Source organism: Dicentrarchus labrax, unplaced genomic scaffold, assembly GCF_905237075.1.
Source record: "Dicentrarchus labrax unplaced genomic scaffold, dlabrax2021, whole genome shotgun sequence".
In the NCBI taxonomy this organism is placed as follows: Eukaryota; Metazoa; Chordata; class Actinopteri; family Moronidae; genus Dicentrarchus; species Dicentrarchus labrax.
Genome location: NW_026136704.1, coordinates 25,754,201 through 25,769,964, shown reverse-complemented (window position 1 = coordinate 25,769,964; position 15,764 = coordinate 25,754,201). Strand labels below are relative to the sequence as shown.

The following is a 15,764-nucleotide window of genomic DNA, read 5'->3' as shown; positions in this document are numbered from 1 at the left end:
TCTGAAGAATTCTTTCTAGAGTACAGAAGGTGGACTGTGCCACCACCTCTCCTCTCCTCCACAACGTTAAGCTCCGAGCAAAAGACAGAGCGCAGAGGAATGAATTCCCTCTGAAATTCAGAGTGAGGAGGGCAGGAAATAATTCAGCAGCAGCTCCAGCAGCAGCATCAGCATCAACAGCGGTGGCAGCAGTGAGCGTGAGAGACGGAGAGAGAGGGAGTGTGTGTGAGTGTGTGAGCTTGAGTGAGAGCGAGTTCCTATGCACTGTGCCGAGCGTAGCTGAGCTGTGCCGTCGCGTGGCAAGCTGTGTGTTCCCGTTTGGTTCCCGTGCGCTCTGGTGAGGCAGAGCTTACAGAAGGGAGAAATGTGGCTTCACTCGGAGCTCCAGCATCAGTGAAAGACCAGCACCCAGCCGGTGCATCACAGAGCAGCATGGTAGGACTAGAGACCCACTGCTGACACCAGCGTGACTGATGATGACAGCCCACGCGTGGGTTACCATGCGCCACAGCCGCGCCGCTCTAGGAGGAAACACAGCCATGTGAAAGTGACTCGGCTGCCAGCAACTCTTGGACATGTTTTCCAGGGCAAAGTCTGGATTTCTTTCTGTGTTTGAACTTGTTTTTTTTCTCTTGGTGCTGTCTGGCTGTCCCGAACTCACCTATCAGGCAAGAACTAAAGGCAGATGGAACAAGGGGGGTAAGTGATGACCGGCAAATAATGACTGATGTGCGTGATATTCACTTTGGGTTTGAGATGCTGAGCTGCACTGTATCTGTATGTTTTTAAATGAACCGAAAATGTGATTTTCAGGTGATCTTGGGCGGGACAGTGTTAAAAATTGGATGACATGTTCTCATCACAAACTGACCTTACCTTTTTGGATTTAGATGTGTAGGGAAAAGTCTGTACCTACACATATTGTTCATCCTCTGGTCCACTTTTGTTTTTACAATTGTGTACTCACTATGGCAGCTGAGGTGTGTTCAAAGGAAGTTGAGCTTAGGAGGAAGTGATGACTACTTACTAATGGTTTGGTCTAACCTTTCACTGCTAGCCAATGTATAGCCTGTCCAACAATGAACACTGAAGTTAACGTTTAATAGTTTTACGGTTGTTATCACACTTCTACCATCCTACTGCTATCTTTTACTGTTTTAATGGTCTATTTTAAAACCCCTCCACTTTCTGCACACATCCTCATACACACACCTTTCTTTCTCTGTGTAGCGGAGTATGTGGCGGGAGATCTCATTTATCTGTGCACCCTGGAATGTTTGGTTGGCAGGACATGCCACTAGTGTCTTAGAGCTGTGATATTTGGTTTAAAGACTTAGATCACCAGTCTTGAGGAGAGGTGTTAATAATTCATCTCAGCCCCTCCATGGGAGCGGTCCTCTCGCCTCTCTTGTAGCATTTAATCCCCTTTGTCGGATTAAAGGAACCTCTAATCTTAGTGCTAGTGCTCAGTGAGAAAGCTGAGAGATGCTCCCTGCAGCCTATCGGCATTGTTAGCACTCGAGGCTCACGCTCTGTGGGATGTGTGTGTCTTCAAAGAGGCAGTGTCACCACCGTGATCTATTTAATGATTCCTTGCCACTTTGCTTTTGCTCTTGCTCTGCCTCACCCGTTCTCTACTTTACATTTCTTCAAATGGATCTCTTTTACACCCTCTTTGTAGCGTGTCCACGCACTTCTCACCGACATGCATCATTACCACACAGAAGTTCTAACTTAATGACTTGGACCACGCTCTCAAAATTAATATTCCACACTCTAAAATATTAGATAATGAAAGAATGTCTCTTTTAATGTCAATTTCTTCTTTTACTTTAATTTTATCTTTTTTTTAAACAACCTTCTGCATGATAGAAGGAAATTGGGCAGATAGAACGATAGAGAGAATGAAGTTGGATTCTGCCACAGCTTTCAAAAAACCCCAAAAACATTTTCAGCCCAATTTTGTTGATCACATGAAAAGATTGGTCAAATGTGTTCAAGGCTAGAATTTGATGTGCTTTGTGGAAATATGAATCAGCAATCTGTAAACCAAGGGTAAAAGCATATACAGTATGAAATCCAAATCCCAGCTATCACTGGCCTCGTGTGAAATGGAGGGCAGTGAACTCCCTTGGTGTAATTAGGCCATGGACTCCATCTCTATCTGTGCACACAGTTGAACAAATCATTCCACAGCCATAATCTGAATTGTACCCTTGCTTGTTTAATTAAAGTTTTGTGACACGTTTTGGAAAGACTATTTTCCATAATCAGGGATGACGAGTATCTATGAATGTCCGGTCATTACCCAAGAAGATATCGGGTAGGAATAACATTTCATTTCTGTGCCAGCATAATGTCATCGGATTTCTCTCACAAGCAGTAGTTTGACTGTAGATTGACATTCATTATCACATTTAACAGCAAGATTTCATGCTTGTGTCATTTATAACTGCACAGCGTTAGCTAAATTATCAATATTTTCCCTACTATTACTATACGTATTGCTAAGAACACACCGGAGGTGTGCAAACAGAATGCATAGCTGTCTTATTGAGACATGAGAAATTATATGTCTGAGCTCGACCAGGAATAGAATCTAATCACAAACAGATTTCCCAGAAATCCTGAACCATGCATTAAAGTGACCATCCGCCCCAAATCTTTTGAATATCAACACTCACCTGCTGTATGTTTTAAAGGTGGCTGAGAGCATTTTGTGCTCACACAAAGGACAGTGGATTGGGTCATCCTGAATTTGTCAGTCACAGCAGATTCCAGTGGTGAAAAGTGGACCTAATGGGAAAATGAGCAAAATGTTCTCAGAAATATATCAAACCACTTCTGCACTCTTAATAGACTGATTCTTGTGCTGTGCTATTGCCCCCCTCAAAAAGCAGTAATAATTTAATGTGTTAATGTTTCTGATCTGAGAAAAAAGCAATTATTGTCTAGACCAACAAACATAGACGTACAAACCTTGCATACAAACATACTAGGAATGTTCAGTAAGATACAGAAAAGAATGAGATACTATAAAGATGTTCCCAAAATGACCACGGAGATGACGGAGTTACACCATGGGACAATGTAAAACTAACATATTGAAACATATTTTATAGATAAAGTCCTTGTGATTCTGTGTGACCAAACTGTGTTTTGACTTCCAGTCATACTTGCACAACCTGATGTATGCTGACTGTGGGTAGTCAGTGGATTAGCACCAGGTGTACCAGCTGTGGTATGGTGAAGGTTGAAACAGAACATTATTTATTGTCATCCCATCTTTAGAGAGTGGAGCACTAGTTCTGAAAGTCTTGTGATCCAGAAGCAACCCACTTACTTCATATGCATGATGTCTGACATCGCTCAGAATCCAGCAAATTACTGTTCCTTTATATTCTCATACCACCCTGCAGAGAGAGCCTCCATAACTAATATCACACAGGCGCCTAGATCAGGGGCAGCAGAGATTGAAGTCAGCCTAGCAAGAGGGGGGGATCCAATTGGATGTATTACAAACCCACCAGACTACAATAAATGTTAATGTGAAGACAGTACCAGGTGGAGAGAAGCCTGGCTCCTGTTCACAAAGAATTCTGAAGACAAACGATATGTGGACTCGCCCAGGTTTAGAAAAAGGGTCATTTTTTGTAATGTTCTCAACAACTGATTTACTAAACAGGGGCTTGCAGAGGCAGTCAGTGAAAGAGTAATGGTAAAGAGAAGTGACCAACACCTATTACAGAAATACTGCTCACACTCCTCTGTCCCCCACAACTGTGTATATCTGACCATCTGGGATGGGAGTGAGAGAGTATCAGATTTATAGACCAGGAGAGGGGAGCAGGAATTAATATTACCACTCCCTACTCACACAGGAATAGTGTAGCCTACAACAGATCAACAGCCCAAATTGCTTACTTCATCACAGTATCTGCACATGCTCCATAACTGTGCAATTAGTGAGTGCTATCCAGGGCTTATCAGACCACAAGAAAGAATAAAACAGCCATCTACCGTAGACTGGAAATGTTCCTCAACAACATTAACAACGTGTATTCCCTCTATTCTAATTGAATTTGCAGCTCTCATTCTAAGTGGTTTAAAAGTAAAATCACAATGTCATGATGAACTCATTCAAGGCTGTGTGATATGATGACATATATATTGTGTGATGGTAGAAAAACGTCCATTGCTTATTTCGATGTGTTGCAAATCACACTGGCATTTTTGTTATTTGGATGGCGCTGTGCGTTGTTTTGTACGGATGCAGGCAATAAATTTGCATACATGCAAACATGGAGGAGAGTGAATATGACACGGACAGGGATCTAGAGAGATATTCGTGGGAAGGGAACAATCTGGTTGACATAAACCTTCTGGTTGATTCTCAGGTCATAGAGAGGTGTTCTATAGACTTCTGCAGGTGACAGAGCACAGCAGGAGATTGACACAGGATGAATACCCTACGAGTAACTTAGGGATCAGCCTGCTTTTAAGCATATGATGCATAAGCAGCCCAGTAGGTATATCCAGCATGTGGCACTGTGATGGCTGTAGCAGGTCTGATCATCTGTGCTTCTAATTTTGTGTTCAGGTGGGATCCAGAAAGCAGAGTACCTGCTCTCGGTGTGACTTGCTTCTCTGTACACAACTCGATTTGACATCTTGGCTCCCAAGCCGCCAATTAGTAAAACACTGAATAGTTGGCATCTAAACGTGGCATTAAAATCAATAAAATGGTTTATTTTTCATTCTTTTTCATAGAAAATATAGCCATAAAATGTCATTATATTATATGTGTTCATTTCTGTTTTATTTATTTAAATTATGTGTTAAATTTGATGACAATTGGGATGGCATTTTTTAGCTGCCACCTGTCAAGATCCGCCCCTGAGAATGGAGTAATTCTGAACAGGAGAATGACTGCCAAGACAAAACGAGGTGCTTGCACCTACAAGAGGGGCGCATGCTTGTGGTTGATGTGAATGTGAAATGTGTAAATGTGCTATATGTGCAGCCATAACCTCACTATTTAAATAGTGGCCAGCCTAACTTTGAGGGGCTTATATTATTAAAGGATAATTCCTTTAAGTTACACTTACCAAAGTAAGACAAAAGTTTAAAAGTAAGCAAAGTTTATTTGGATGAGAAAACAAATATGTGTTGTTGTGTGTTGTCATTATCCATCATAGTTTACAGAACAACTTTCTGGTTCACTTTTGACCTACTTTATTTGTTGTAGTTCATGTACAGTGTTGTCCTGTGTTATGCACTAGATAATATAACTGTTATTCTTTAAATCTTCATATTCATAGCTGGTATCTAGACTGCTGTGTACATACCGCCAACACGTGTCATGTTTTCACTTAATTTGATCAGTACTCTAGCAGCTTTTTATTAGACTAAAGTATATATTTATTTATTTTGGCGGCTGAGTAAAGATTTTGATGTAGTGTTTGTTTTACATGTTGTAGTGAATTATACAATAAGTGACTCAAGACTTTTTCTTGTTTTCTGTGAGCTGGTGGAATAAAATGACGCCTACAGCGTGTCATTGTCTTTTATTCTGGGAGCTTTAGTACCACAACATGGTTTGCATATTTTCACAAGATTTAAGTTCATTGTTTTATGAACCAGTCTTCTCTTTATGTAGAATTGCTATTAATGGTTATCGCCCCCAGTCCCCAAATGTGCCACTCATGCCCTGGCCCTGGCAGGAAGGCAGAACTAACTGCAGGGATAGAAATATTATACAAAATAATGGGGGGGAAATTAGGCAACAGCCTGACAGAAAAATTAAATCTCTGTCATTACTTTCAATTAATATGGTTTGACTTGTGTCTTGGGGCAGGGAACACAGTGATGGCTGTCATAGAGCAAGGGGGAAATCACTCAGTATCTGTTCCTGTGACGTTTTGCTGACATACCGTGACTCAGTTTGGTTTCACTGCTGGTGAAAACTCAGAGAGCCGTTTCCATTATCCCATGTATGTTAATGTAAAAAATGTAGGCCAAACTTTCAGTTCTGCCGAACACTTGATGTCATAAACAAAATGTTTACAAGACAGCCAGCAAGTACATCTATAATGAAGCAGACTTTGCTCCCTCGTAATTACTCAATCATGATGAAAAAGGCTAGAAAGGCAGAAAATACGCCTGCTGTTCCTCGTTCAATCCAATTAGATCATTAAGCTTTGTGCGACTGCAAGTTAGAAGAATCAGTTTCTGAAATGTACTTGCCTTAATTTTGTACGCCTTTGCCTTGTTAGAAATGAATGTAATGTGTACAAGCTGAAAAGTGTGGGCGAGATTACAGATACAGTGGTAACAGGATTGAGTCAACATTAGGTAAATGTTGTTGCTACCCAATTTAGAGCAGCAGAAGGCTCTTATCAAATCAAATCCAATGCTAAGAAGATAATAATTGAGATTCTTTAATAGCATAAGGTATTGAAGGTGAAAAAAAATCATAATATGCAACATACATCTGTGTAAAATAGACTCACGCATACAAATGATGAGAATTCTGAAAACATAATTACCATAACATTAACATATCATTAATTAACTTTTAAAAAAAAGGTATTCTGCTTCCACACGAACAACATATATTTCTAGTACTAGTAAAAACCTAAACTGTAATGCAGTTCTAGGTGTGTGTTCACTTGATTAGGCAACAGTTAATACAACAATTTTCAATCACATGCAAGTACATATAAGCTCCAGCTGAGCAGAAAAATTAACACTCTTATACGAGCTACGTTTTGTAGTTGATTTTGATTTTACTGATTACATTTGGATTGTTCTATAAAGCCAAAACGTATTTAACCTTCAAGATCTTCAGTTACCAGTCATAATAATACAAGTAATTCAACACTATTAACAGTTTATGTATGTAAATTTATAAATAATCCCAGCGTTCCTAATATTTTTAAATGAAGGATTTATCATGAAGTAAAAAATAGTTGCATATTAGATCCATCTGAAGAAAGAATAGTTATTGTGGACAATAATAGACTGGGCACAGTGAAATAACAGATTCAATAAATTGGTAAAGTGCCATCACTGGGTATTGCACTTCCTCCTCCTCCCCCAACCCACTTGCCATACAGCGCAGCTTAATTGCCACATTCCAGTCACCCGTCCTCTAATGAAGCTGATTTCTAATTGCAGTGGAAATTACACTTTACAATAACAGTGTTTTATGGCTGAATTTCAGACTGTAAATATGACAACTTAACATGATGGATAGAAGGTGCTGCGTTTTACTGCCTAGGACCCTTTCACCCTGTCATTCCTTGACTTGGCTACATCCAAGTTGCAGAGTATCCGCTTTATCACACTTGTAATAGTGTATGCATGGGTGCCTTATTGCACTCCGTATCTTTCCATCTTGCTTCTCTTTTTTTATTTTCTCACCAGAGATGATGATGATGATGATGATGGTCATGCTGATGATGATTGTGACGGAACACAAGTTATGTTGTTTAAATATTTGATTTGAATATTTGCTCTGCAGCAATAGAACTGAGGCAGTCTGCAGAGGAGTGTGTGTAAAGCTTGCACTTGGGAAAATCTTCTTTCTTTTATTAAAATCTTATTTCCTTAAAAGTGTCAGCAGCTAAGGATAGAGTAACATCATAGAGTCTCTGTCCAATTGAATTTTTATACTGTTGCCAGGAAGATGACGCTGTCATGGTCAGAAATCCTTCACAAAGCATGTCAGTAGATAGAACTATATCTCAGTAAGCTTTTTTGCCTTATCTGTGACTCGCTGCCTCACTCTAACTCACTTTCTTTCTATATACCTCCTTACCTCTCTTTGCTCTCTGCAATAAAACTTTAAAGAGATAAGAAGCTTTTTTCTATTTCAGGGTCACCATTAGCCTGAATAATGCATTGACAAGAGAAGAGCAGTTTGAGTTCTATGGAGGATAGAAGCACAGCCTTCAATTAAATTATACATCATTATCACAGCTGGCAAGCCTGGTGCGACGGTACCCTCTCCATCCTCCTCTAAATGTTCCATGTTACTGTCTTGTCCAATATTGTGTGTCAAGCAACAGCCTCTTCCTGCGCCAGCACAGAGCAGGGATGCAGATAAGGCCGCCTGTGCTGGAGGTGCACTTTAAAAAAACGGGAACAGTCTGATGCAGGGACATAGCTTAAAGGAACATACTGGTGTTATTCTGACTTCCTGTCATTAACAGACATTGTCCCTGTCTTTAATAGACAATGCCCTCTAGTCAGATGGCGTTAAACTTACACAATCGGTCGATAAAAAACCCCCCAGCTCTGCTCAAGTCAGATAGTAACATAATATCCAGTTTGTATTTTGTTCTGCTGACAGTGTTCAGCGTGACTACTGCATTAGCACCTGTCACAGCCGACTGGTAAACAAATCTCTTTCTCTCTCCATTGGACCTTGAGTTAAGAATTCTTTTGTCAACATATTGTTTCCAAGGTCAAGAGTTAACTTGACTTGAACATTTCATTCCCTTCATTCAAGGAAGCGAAAAAATAGGATGCATAGATTGAGTTGGTGTATAAAAATGAAGAGGATACACCTCTATACAGATCAAGGCGATGTCACCGCATACGGGGAGTTGCCATAGTCACTATTCTTTGGAATATTCAGGATCTGACAACAGGACAGTTTGTCGACATATGTGACATAGACATGAACTGCATTTGAGCTTAGAGTATTTAATTCATGACTAGGTTAGGGGTTATCTAAATCCTGACTAAACTTAACAGCTATAACAGAACCCTTTGGACAAATATAGAGCTATTTAGTTGTGAAACATATATCAATGCTTTAGTAATTTTAATGTAGTGTTTTTAAATCTTTTTTGTATTGGCACATGCTAAAAAGACTAGGATAGGGACTAAGACCAAAAAATGTGATCCCCAAAGCATACGCTGTGTACAAATATGCACACAAATTGTGTTAAACACATGAATTACCTCCAGAGATAGTCAGAAATACACCAGTATGGTTCTTTGAAGAATCTGTGGGCAGTCTGTGAGGTTAGATGTGGGCCCATGCTAAGTAAAGGGGGCTACATTTTTCTTCTCGCCCGTGCAGCAGAAAGTATGTCCAACCAGATGCTGAATGTCATTTTGGACCCCAGGAGATGGAGAAAGAAGCTCTGGCTTTCTGGGAAATATGTCAGTGCAGTATTTATATGAAGCAAGGGATTTTCACTGCCAGATAAAGGTGTCTACAAAGGCCCTCTTTACATTTTGCATTAGCGTGTGTCTTATTCAGATCCACTCGCTTGCCCTTACAAAGACGTCACCCAAATGCCAGATACTGTTCCTAGTTATTTTTACTCAGTCTCCTGAGTGGGTTCTAGTGCCATTTATGAAATTGAAGCTGTAATTCCCTCAACTTAACATAACGTAATTGTGCTTGTTTGTTGGCAAGATCAATAGAAAGAGGTCAGGGTTGATGGTCAGGCAATGTACAATTTACATGACTTCGACACTGTAGACTTCTGTCCTGTGTCCCATGTGTTGTGAGGATTAAGTGACTAAAACATTTGCTTAAGGTTAGGGGAAAAGTGAAGTAAATTAACAACACATTATCTTTGAAATTTTAAAATTGCTTAAAATGTGCATCCCTTGTTAGATGCAGTTGATTTTTTATTTTTGAAACAGTCGCTGAGAAGAAGGCAGTTGTTTGCAGATGTCAGTAATAATGTGAAATGTAATGTGAAAATGAGAGCGAGCTCCTCATTATCTGAGCATTCGTGATATTTGTTGTGGTTAAACTCCATCCTTCTGCAGTTGTAAAGATAATTACAGTTGTAAGATCATACCTTGTTTATGGCCTCTCAGGAAAATTCGTTCTCAGACTTGTTTTTGGGTCAGACCCATTAGGTCAAGTTAGACATGAACAGTTCAACAGGGCCACAGAAACATCCTCCTAGGCCAAATCTTAAAATAAAATGTATTTGTAGAAACTGAACTTCACAGTAGGAATTTAAACATTTGGAATAACTTAATTGCCTTGCCTTTTTGCTTTCATAGTCATCAGTAAAGTAATCTCACTGATGACTAATTATCTTGTCATCCTTAACTCATTTCAAACTAAAAATAATTTGCCCACCCGGACAATGATGAGGAAATTAATCAGTCAGTGGTTTTGGGAAATGTGTTTTGGGTGATTAAGCTTAAATCTGATAATCAGAGGGGGCTGTCATTCATTACATTTAAAGAAAGTGTAAACAGCTATTCTGTTTATTTCAGGATGAAGGAGGTAGTTTCTGTCATAAGTCGGTAATTGCGGTTTTCTATCAAAGCAAAGAACGGAGTGCCATCCCAACAACGTTCACTTAGGCAGATCAACCTAAAGCAGTGCTAATGCCTGTTTTTGTGAAGAAGACATTGCAGAAGAACTGAACTGTCAGAATATATCTGCTATTCTACTTGGAGAAGAACTGAAAGCTGGAGTTGAGAAGGACATTCTCAAGTGTGTTATTACCTGCCCTATATTAGTGCTGCATTATTAACATTGTCCTTAGCCCACTAGTTAATTAACCCCAAAGACCTTAATTTACTGACGAATAATGCATAACAATGGATTAACTTCCTGTTCTCATTACTAAGATTGATTGATTAAAATCACAGCTGCGTTATCGGTCATGTTTAAATATGACCATATTATCAGTGAGTTGCCATTATTGAGTTACCACCAGCAGTGAACTCCAGCAGCACAATATTCAGTTGCCTTGAGTATTCCTGTCCCTCATCCTGAAAGAGCAGACACATGAAGCCGTTTTGAAAGTATTAGCATGAAAGCCACCAAGTTCTGAGTTGCTGTTTCAAATCAGACTTACTTGTAGTTCCATTTTTCTACATATACATTTGTATTAAAAAGTTTGTTTAGTTTGTTTAAAAACATTCAAAACATTTGAGAAGTAAAAGTAGAACAAGTCAAATTAATTGCAGATTGTATGTCTTTAGGTCAATGTTCAGGCTTGAAATTGCTTGTTTGTTTAGATATAATCCCTAAAATAAATGATTTAATACAGTTTATTTGAAATGAGAATATAATAGGTCATGTCATGTTGAGGGATTAAGTGTCATTAAAAATCCAAAGACTGTCATGCTGTTTGATGAGGACAAACAGTATCTGCTAAAGAATCACACAATTGCTGAAAATTATGTCTCACGTTTCAGTTTCTGCACTGACAAAGCTTGGGCAAAATTAGGCAAAATATCCTAAAATAGGCTACAATTCTGGAATACGACCAATGGAGTTTTTTGTAGTTCGACTGAATAGAGATTAAAGATGTGGGTTTTGGTCCTGATAACTAGCTTTTAAAGTTGTAGGTGTTTTTAGGTAGGTACTGTTGAGGTCAACCTTTGGCAGTGTAATTAGGTTTTTTTGGATGGAAATTGTTCTTCCTGCCTTTTAATTGTACCTCAACTGACACTGCAAACTTCAAAACATTTTAATAGGATGCAATCAACTGAAAACCACTCGCTCAGATATAAAGAGTCTTATTTTCAGGTGATTAGACACAAATGAAAACGTACCTATAAATATTATATCCCATTTCTGCCTGCCAATAGAGCCCCCCAAATATTACACACTGGACCTTTACAGGGAGCGAAATGGCTAATGGCAGGTTGGGTAAAAGAAAGTCTTTCATTATGTTCGTCACAGTAAGAACTGTTTGGGTTTATACTCAGCTGTTACGCCAAATAAGTTTCAATTATAAAAACAAGTGATTGTATAATAAACACCTGCGTGGGAGTGTGACCACGATATTCTTAGTGAGTGCTGTGCTCCTGTGACTGGCGGTGTTGCTTTGCAGGTTTGTAAAGTCATATTTAGTGCAGCATTATGCCTCTGTGCACTTTTGTGTGGCTGGATTAGAGTGTTTATTGTCCAATTTATCATGTTCAGTTTGCCTGCCATGAAAAATGTCTCCCTATCTCGGAATATGTAATGGCTATGCTTTGCAAATACAGCCAGATGAATATTAACAAGTGATCTCTGCAATCTTCCAGCTGATGCCCTGCAAAGGTTCGAGAGCACGATTTCCTGCAGAGACCAAAATAACTTGTAGAATATTAACCTGAAGGCAATGAGCGTAAAACAAAGTAATTCTTAGGACCTTGCTTTACCTGCCAAGGATCATTTTCCGCTTAAGTCTATAAAATGTATGAAATGAGAAAATGTTGAATCACTGTGAACTTCAATCTATGGTTTCTTCTGTGTTGTAACTGTTCTAGCAAAGGTTTTTCACCTTTGCTTTCTGTCGTAATGGGTGGCTATGATGCAATGGCAGCATGAAGTGATATAAGGCCATGGATGCTTTGAAAGATGAGATGGAAGTCTGCACACTGAGGCTGGATTAAGAGTTTAATGACTGGTAAAATTGTGGCATTTCGTCCAAGGTGACCCCTGTGGAGAGATGATCATGCCAAAGCCAGATGAAAAGTGAAGGTAATCCTTTCTTCCTCATTTCCAGATAGCTGTCACCAGCACAGGCTTTGTCACCAAGGCCCAAGGCATGTAATTACACTTTTATTGGCTTTAGGGAGACTGCATCATTCATTTAAAGAATAATCTCACTTGTGAGCACAAGCCACAGTAAAGATAGATCATACCTGCATGAAAGCCTCTTGTTCTGACTCGCTACGGTTTAATGGACTTTTATGAATCTAAGTTTGATGCATTGTTAATAGTGTGTAGGGTGTTAATACCTGAGTGTTATCCAAAAGTCATCCCTCTCTCCTCTTCAGTTGCGCGTTTTGTGAGTTGAAGAGCAAGGCCGTATGAGTGTGACAGCAGCAGCATGCAAGTGTCTGGGTCTACTGCCAACCAGCCTTGACACCATTAGCTCTGGTGACACATTAAGGTTCTGTTTGCCTTGTAATTTGTTTTGTCTGTCAATTTGATGGATGTCTTGTTTGCCGGCACTTCCTCACACATTGGAAAATGGTGGCTCGAGGACATTGTTAAACGAACTTCAAAAAGGGAAGCAGAAAGCATTTGTTTTCTCCAAACAGGTTTTTTGTGTTAATGGGTGTGTGCAACATTGTCTTGAGTCTATGCCATGCCAGAGACTGGATAATTAAAGGTGAAAAGCTAATTTGTGGAGAAAGGCAGGGCAGGTCCAGAGGCTTGAGTGAGCTGGAAATAGAGATCCCACTGACATTCTTATTGGAGTTATTGGAGTTAGCTTATATCAGTGAGGAAATCTTTACCTCGTAGCTGGCCTGTACATTTCTGTAGATAAACGGTTTGCGGTGAAGTGAAAAGACCGTAAAACCACCATCATGTAAATTTCATCTGCTCCTTCCTCCTGTAAATGAATGCTGGTACCCCAGTACATTAATTTGATCTCAAAGTACCCACCACTAATTCCATTGCAAATTCTTTTCTCACACTATTGACCTCACCTCTGTGACTGAGAACCACTGCGATACCCATATAACTGCAGTTTAGCACACTTGAGGAGGTGTAGAGGTGCGGCAAAAAATTGCTTCACCTGTTTCTGCTCAGATGACAGGTCAGGCAACTGAGAGCACAAGACTGTTGAAAATTCCCTTGCCTGACCACTCGCCTGCAGCTGTGCAGTGTGGGAAGCCATCAGAGCCCTCCACCCGGACTACTCAGCTGAGGAAACGTTACAGCTACACCACTGGCTCTGCTTAATGAACCACCCCACCATTACCTACATGCAATGCCCTAGAAGGTGTGAAAATGAATAGCACGGCCGCACACTTTACTTCAGGCTCACGCTTAAGTCTTTTACAAACGTGGAATACATAAGCTTGCTGGCTTCATGTGTTAAAATAATGGTGTTTGGTTGTTAAGACATGGGTGACTTTCCAATATCGTATTGGGTGCCGTAATTCACTCATCGGATATCGGACTGACAACACCGATCCACGTGCAGATTTAAATTGCATATACATGTTTTTATGAACTGTCAATATTCTGCTATGTGACGGGAATTGAGAAACTGACATCTTTTATGGCAACTCTTTATTGTCATTCAGAAAACACTGTTGTAAAATCCAGCTGTGGTCATGAAATGTAACAGCCATCTCACTAATGGTTAAAACTATAAAACAGGCACAAAAATAACAGTTAACCCAATAAACCACCATGTTCTGAACAGGCACTAATAAAAAGTAATAGTTAAAAACTACTCTGTCCAGTGCATGATGTGAGATGAGGGCCATCTTTTAGCACTATCTTCAGCATGTCACAGAGTAGCCTAAGCATCACTTTCTTTCAGTGCTGTGCCAGCATCTCCACTATATAATACCATTAACCCCTTCAGACCCTGTGTCCATTACAATGGACGTCACATGACAGGGGCTTCTTTTTTACTTTTTGCAATATTTAACACCACTTTAACCCTCAAGTCCATTGAATTGAACGTTTAACAACCAATCAAACGGCAGTATAGCTTTGCTTGTTGATGTATGAAAAAAATCCACCACACGGAAGAGAGGCATGGCAGGGCTTCACCCCACACGTCGACATAAGGATCATTTTCAACAGTTTTACTCACATTTATAGATATTTGTGCCAAGATTTCATAGTTTTGATATAATATTGAAAGATGGAATGTATGAATAGAAGTGTAATATCACATGTTTCAGTTCTTACACAGGATTTTTTCAAATATCGCTGTCCATTAGAATGGACAGTGGGTCAGAAACCATTTTATTGAACTCAGTTGGCCAGTATTGATGAATACATGAAAACATAATTTGAACTGTTCAAGTTCATGTTCCATGTGATGTCAATGTGACAATTATAAGACAAAAAATAGGTATGATGTTGTCATATGATGTTGGTATTTTAACAACAGTTTGGACCCGATGTCCATTGAAAGAGTGAGTGGTGTCACTGTTTAAGAACAGCAGCAATTTAAAAGTTATGATATCAAGAAAGAGGAGTGGTGTCTTGAAACTTCTTTTGAATTTTTTTTGTTGAATATTGAATTAACGACGTCGTTGACAATAAGGAAGCTCACTATGGCTTCTCTCACTGAATCACTTATTCACTTTCATCATTTGTAAGAGAATTCTGCTTCTTATTTTATCATTCCCAACAGTGCACATTGAATACCTATATGCTCTAATTTAAAGTGTTTTGTCGGGTATTCACAATAGTTTTAATAATCAATAATAATAATAATAATAATAATAATAATAGTGAGGGTCTGATCATTATTGTGGTTATATAAGGATATTCTGTTTCTTTAACCTATATAAAATGTATTAATCTCTACTCTAATAATGACTAATAATGATCTATATATGTGTTAACCTGACTTTCTTTCTTTACATAGATCTGATTGATTTCAGACATGTCTTCACTGGTACAAGAAAGCATGGTAAATACAAGGAAATAAGGACACAAAAAAAACGGAAGGTGATGAATTTCTTATGTGAAATTATAGCCTATTTCTCTCCAAAGTGCAGAAAATGAGATGACTGTGCAGAATACAGGTCAGGTGGCCATCTCCAATGCATACTATTATTAGAAGGAGCTGAGGAACAGTGTGTGGTGGGATATCAGGTGCCACTATACTGTTTTGTTCTGTCAGCTCCAGTTGGCAGTGTGAGAAAGCAGAGACCATGGAAGCAAGCTTACTCAGTTTCAAAACTTGACTGAAGTAAGTAAGTCCTGTGTGTCATTGCTCTTGACTCTTTTCCCCAGGTGGTTTCATTTGTTACAACAGACCTTGGAATTTGAGAGACTGTGTGACGAGCAG

General features: G+C 39.3%; 1 protein-coding gene across 13 annotated transcripts in view; it reads left to right on the top strand.

The window, feature by feature from the left end:
* The first annotated feature begins 259 nt into the window (after positions 1 to 259).
* Positions 260 to 15,764, top strand: part of robo2 (roundabout, axon guidance receptor, homolog 2 (Drosophila)) — a 260,511-nt gene continuing 245,006 nt past the window's right edge. For 4 of the 13 annotated variants that reach the window (XM_051397359.1, XM_051397367.1, XM_051397360.1 and 1 more), the window contains exon 1: positions 261 to 699. In XM_051397359.1, the coding sequence (XP_051253319.1) occupies positions 576 to 699 (124 nt within the window). In that variant the 5' untranslated portion in view covers positions 261 to 575. Of the gene's footprint in view, positions 700 to 15,764 lie in introns of all 13 variants that reach the window. The other 9 variants (XM_051397362.1, XM_051397372.1, XM_051397366.1 and 6 more) reach the window with 3 other exon arrangements.